The sequence below is a fragment of the Orcinus orca genome, chromosome 11 (genome assembly GCF_937001465.1).
Source record: "Orcinus orca chromosome 11, mOrcOrc1.1, whole genome shotgun sequence".
Classification (NCBI taxonomy): domain Eukaryota; kingdom Metazoa; phylum Chordata; class Mammalia; order Artiodactyla; family Delphinidae; genus Orcinus; species Orcinus orca.
The window spans coordinates 30,671,709-30,677,708 of NC_064569.1; the positions used below are offsets into that span (position 1 = coordinate 30,671,709).

A 6,000-nucleotide genomic window follows, 5' to 3' on the forward strand; every position below is an offset into this window, starting at 1 on the left:
ACACTGATGGATAGATATTCACTATGAATATCTGACAATTTTGTTAAATTTCTTAGTAAAACTAATCTTAAGACCATACATTTTTGTGTTTTTTCCTCTAATACTCGTTTGAAAAAGCAATTTATTTTATTTCATTATGAAAGGATTAAATCTAAAAATACTAACAATGCCTTTTTCAATAGAAGCTTTTAAAAATGATTAAAACGAATTTTGAAAACATTAAATAAACAGATAAAATTCAATTTTCCTAGTGATCTAAATACACTATTAGACACTTGAGTTGCACAGTACATTTGGTATATGCATAGCACATACCACAAGGGATTGACAAATCCTACTTTACCAAAATGAACAATTTTAGGTTAAGAATGACTCAAATTTGACAGGTGTTTTTGTGAGAATTGGTAAAGCATTAAAGCACTGTTTTAAAGTATTAAAGCATATGTAATTTTTTACTTGTTTTTATTGGATGACTTCAAACAAATAACTATTAATACTTAGTTCTACACCAAAAATAACTGTAAAATAGTGTGAATTCTGTTACATTTTTCTTAGTGTTGCCTTTTGTTTTCTAGGCAATAATTGTCACCATGTCAATATTCTTGATACATGCTCTTGATACATTATTCTACTAAATCCTCACCACCCCACTCTGAAGTAGCCTTTCTGATTCTCATTTTACAGATGAGGAAACTGAGGTTTAGACAATTTAATTAACATGACTAAAAGGACACAGACAGAAAGAGGGAAAGCAAAGACTTGAGCAAAGCTCTCTCACCACAAAGTCCATGTTTTTGTCTAGCTCTTTCAACACTAAGACCAATTTTGGTCAAGTGGTTTTTAAAGAGGAGGGGGAATATTTTACTTTGGAAAAAGAGAGGAAAATGTTGCTTCTTTAATTAATCCCCTTTTGTCCTGCCAATTAAGACCCAAACTCCCATCTTAAGTATTACATAACATTTTAATATTGTCCTCCTTGTCTTTATCTTTCTTAGTTGTTCCAAAGGATAAAAAATGTTGATTAAAAAAAACACTGGGACAGTGGTAGGATAGAATTAGACCCCTGAAACTTGACAATCCCTATCCCCACAATACCACCAAATAGGAGGTTTTCTATATTACCTACAAGTAGAGGAGACCTTGTTCCATGGCATGAAGCTCTCCCTGAAACAGTATTATTAGTTGTCTTATGTAGTCAACCAACTATTCAAATCACAAATCAGGGCAGATCTAGTTATAGAATATTTATAGACTAAATGCATGCTATGTGCAGAACTGAAATTTACAACACATGGGGAGACTTTCTATTATACTCCTTTTGAAGGTATTAATTTGTGTTGAGTTGAACTGTAAACTAGAGAATCATTCTATATTAGGCAGTAAAATTAAAATTGCTCAAGATCATCTCCCAAAAACACTACATCAGAGGTTTCTGAAATATCACAGAACTGGAAAGGTATTTTGAGTCACTTCTTTCATATTGCTGGTCTTATTACTGGATGTTGCAAAGTCTGCCATTGTTTCTGACCATTAAGGACTATAGAATGATGACTACACAATTCACTGACATAACTCCAGCAGTGACCCCTTAAAGAGAAATAATCAGAAACATATATTTAATATTAAGCATAAATGCCATTACCACCATCTGCAAAGCCAGTTGCAGTGATAATAGGTAGAGCCACCATAATTAATCCACTGCTGCTCCAAACATACTTCATCAAGAACTGCTCTATCATAATGTACCACAAACGTTTGGATAAAATGAGGTTCATCTGATTTGCTAAAGCTTTGTAACTTTTCTGGAGTTGCTTCATTTCTACCTATGGAGACAAAAAGAGATAAGAATTAACCTAGTATGAACTATAAAAATAAATAACGTATGTTTGAGGACTTTCTTTAAAGATAATTACATATTATTTTGTTTTACTTAGTATACTATTATCTGTGATTCTAACAACCAATAAATACAGATTAATGTCAGAATTAGTCATTACTTAGTTGTAATCACACCTGTATTATTTTTTAAATGTCGATATTCAGTAAATATAATGTTAAATATATACAAGTGATTTATACTTATGTTTTCAAATTTATATGTATAAGATGTTAAAATTAAATGATATTCCATAAGACATGAATAAACAGTTAGAACCTTATCCTTTTTGATTATAGCAAAAATATCTGAAAATAAACACACGACATGTATATGTGTAATTAGACTCCACTTTTGAATTAACTCAATTTACTGGGTTTTGTCTTAAATGCAAGAAGCCTACAACATGCTATAATTTATATCACTGAGCTCAGTGATTCAAGAATGACATAAATATGATTACTACAACATATAAGCCAATTTTCAAGTGGGAATAGACGTCCTAAATTTGCTTTAAATTTTCTTCTTCAGATTGGTACTACTATAAAATTTCTTTTTTTGTTGTTATTGATGATGTTTCAAAATTAAATAATTCTGCTTTTTAATTATAATACCATTTCAACTTTAGAATAACTTACTATTTCATTTGCCAAGTCATTTGTATTAAGATTTCAGATGCATCACCTTAAAAAGTCTTTAATGTACTGCAAGTTTATGTAATCAGGTTAACTATTTAAGGGACCTGCTTAATGTTGAAAATCTTTAATATTTAAAAATAACATTCTGGAGCTCCTTTTTTCCTATTCATCTCTAATCTTAGCTTTTCCCTCTAAGCTAGACAAAATTTCATTTCACCACCTTTTTTAATTTGTGTCAAAACATGGTACTGAACATTAAGAGTAATGGAAATGTCATTTGTAAGCCACTCTCCTGCACTTCTTAGAACTGAGGAACTCCATCATGGACCAGGCATGCAAAACTGTCACACCTGTCTTTCATATGAAAGCACTTTTTTTTTCTCTTGATAAACAAACAAACAAACAATACCATCCTAAATTTTCCATCTCAGTGGAAGTATGTTTACTTAGTTTCTAAACATATATTTTCTTCAATGTTCTAGGACCATCTACTTAGGATTTCAGTTTTAAGAAAATGCTTTAGAGATAATTCTGAGCATATTTGGATAACTGAGACTAAGTAGACTGTTTTAGAATGCTGAAAATGTTATTTTCATGAAACTTTAGAAAAGTTTGCACTCTACATATAATTCTTTAACAGCTTGTGATTAAAAAGGGTAATGAAGCATATATTTTAATACAGGTTTGAATGTCATAAGAATCTAAAACCCTAAAGAAGTGGGTCCATCAACAGTACAACAGATGGTATCTAGCACTGCAGTGGCAGCTTGAACAGTCTCACATTTCACCCGTCACCTTAATTTCTTTCTTACCTTATGTCCTCTGTAGAAGGCAATTTCTTCAACATTGGCTATAATTCTGGAGTGCACATACCGCAAATAGCCTTTCCTATGAGCTTCTTCAGCCACCAATTTACCAAATTTGGGAGAGCAGGCTTTTAACACTTTAGCAGTGGCATATACCACAAGCCCTGCTAAAAGGGTGGGCCCAATTGGGCTTGCTCCTCTGGATGTAGCAGTCTTGATGAGCGTATAGGAAGTCAGGATTACATCTAAAATAGGTTTGGTCAGATTGGAATACAAGTGAGCCACAGATTGAGAGAACATCATAATATCCTCAGTAAGAGACTGGTCAGGGTTTGCCAGCCTCCCATCCATATTGATCACCTTATAATAAGTCTGATTTGTAAAATAGGTTTCATAGGCATGGTCGACTAGGCGAGTTCTGAAGGCCAAGGCCAATTTGCCCTCTAGGTACCTTATTGCACTGTTGACAAAGGTGGCAGGGATGGCAATCATAAGCCACTTGATTAATTTGATGATGAAAGTCCGAGGCTTCTTTTCCACAATGCTTTTCACGATTTTTCCATCCAAACCAGCTACATAGATAGACAGAAAGGTTCTTGAGATTAGAGCTACCGAGTGGAGGCAGAGCCATCCTGTCTCAGTGGTCACAAGTTTAGGGAAGAGAATTTTCCGAAGTTCTAGTAGCTGTTTGAAAAAATCTGCATTCACTCCAGGCGAAGGTTTTTTACAAGTGGCCTCGGTGCAATGCAGTATTTCTCTATTCTCTGCAGCCGGGTAAGCTTCTTTTTTCTTCCAGTGGCCAGATTGCTTTAAACGCTTGCCAATGATGGGACAGAGGGTTTTCAGAGCATATGCTGCAGCCACCACGCAGGCAGCCCTTTTAGCAGTCCTCGATCTGGTCCATTTCACTCGATCAGCTGCTGCATTTAGCATATGTATCATTTTCCCAGTTACCCAAACCGGCTTCAGAAAGAATTGGTTTTAAAAGATCATGCTCCCCGGGAATCCCAAGCAAATGTTTCAGAAAGTTCTATAGCGTTCCATACTCTGCAGCGTTTCTCCTCTTCTGTTTTTTGTTTTTATTTTTTAAGATTTTTTTCTGTGACATGCAGCACAGCTCAGACTCCACTGCGTCTAGTGAGGATGATTCCCTCAGAAGCTCAAGCTGCACCAAGCAGCCCCAAGCTCCTCCCTCTCAGGCCCCTCATTGGCTGTAGGGGCGACGGGACCCCTGGAATCCTCGCCGCTTTCCTTTGAACCTTGAAAATGAAGAGAGAGCAAAACGAATTACATCCTTAAACAGTTCAGAGAGTTAAATGTCTATTTTTGGAGAGGTCGAATCAGGGCAGCTGCTGGCGACAAAACCTGCCCTAGCGACTGAGCATGCTCAGCGTCACTTAGAAACCCACAGAAGTTTCAGAAAATACATCACTTCTCTAAGGTTTCAGCAGATACCACAGAGGAAGAGCAAAAAGAAAGGGAGATTTCTAAGAGCTTAAAAACGAATGAGGGAGGAGGAACTGGGGAGATGAGGGAAGAGAGACAAGAGGATCAACATATAATGAAAAGAGTATGGAATGAATCTGAAAGGGAGAGAGATGAAAGTGACAAATGGGAGGGGCACTGGAAAAAAACAAAGTATCAAGTACTTGGATCTGTTTTTCTGCACTCCTCCCTCCCCCATTAATTTTTTTTTTCCGTCTCTGTAATTTCACATGAAGTCCCAGAACCTATCAGACAAGTTGAGCCTATTTTTTGGTAAATAAATAGGAGATAAGTCTTCTGTATAATAGAAAATAATTCTTTGCTATGCGTCCATTCCAAAGTTTACTTGTCCTTATAATGAAAATCTTCCAGCCCCATAACTGCTATTTTTAGCAATAGAGATCTGATGCACTGGTGATTATTTACAAGGTGACTATTAAATGAGAGCAGTGTTTCACTTCTACCACCCCCTTGGGTCCTTTAGAGTTGTTACTTAGAGGTATGTTACTTTATAATCAAAAGTTAACCATTTGGGAATCAAACAGGAGTTAGATGGTAGAAATAGCTTCTCCAGGATCTTACCTCATTTTGCAAGAGTTTTTGACTTTTGTAAGCTTTTGCTTTGTTTAGGTTTACAGATAATCTACTGGCTACTTCCCATTTCCATTTTGATTATTTGATAAAAATCAAAAGTGTTTTAAAAAATTCTCTACATCCCTAATGGAGAACTTAGCTGCTAAACAGTCAAGCAAAATTTTGATATTTTTAAAAATGTAAAAGGCATGTTTTTAGGCAAAGATGAGTTATTCTCAAAAATGCAAAAACATTTTTGTTTCTCCACTGCCCCTGTTCCCCCATACACAACATACACACACATTTCTAGTCAGTTGGAAGCCTGGGAAGATATGCATTAAACTAGAACAGAGGTTGGCAAATTACAACCCAACCAGTGGGCCACATTTGTCCCACCACCTATTTTTATATAGCCCATGAGCTAAGAATAGTTTTTATATTTAAAAAATGGCTGAAAATATATCAAAAGAAGAATAATATTTTGTGACATGTGAAAATTATATGAAATTTTTATATCAGGGTCCATAAATGAAGTTTTATTGGAACATAGCCATACCCACTTATTTACTTATTGTTTTTCAAGCCACGCCCATTTATTTACTTCTTGGCTTTCAAGCCACAG

At 35.2% G+C, this 6,000-nt stretch overlaps 1 protein-coding gene across 1 annotated transcript in view; it reads right to left on the reverse strand.

Annotated features, from left to right (window-relative positions):
• The window catches only part of ABCD2 (ATP binding cassette subfamily D member 2), an 80,324-nt gene extending 75,708 nt beyond the window's left edge, over nucleotides 1-4,616 (reverse strand). Inside the window, exons 1-2 of the mRNA XM_012538134.3 lie at nucleotides 3,327-4,616; nucleotides 1,643-1,823 (exon numbers count right to left, since the gene is read on the reverse strand). Coding sequence (XP_012393588.1) covers nucleotides 1,643-1,823; nucleotides 3,327-4,262 — 1,117 coding nt within the window. The 5' untranslated portion in view covers nucleotides 4,263-4,616. The remainder of the gene's footprint in view (nucleotides 1-1,642; nucleotides 1,824-3,326) is intronic.
• Nucleotides 4,617-6,000: the final 1,384 nt, after the last annotated feature.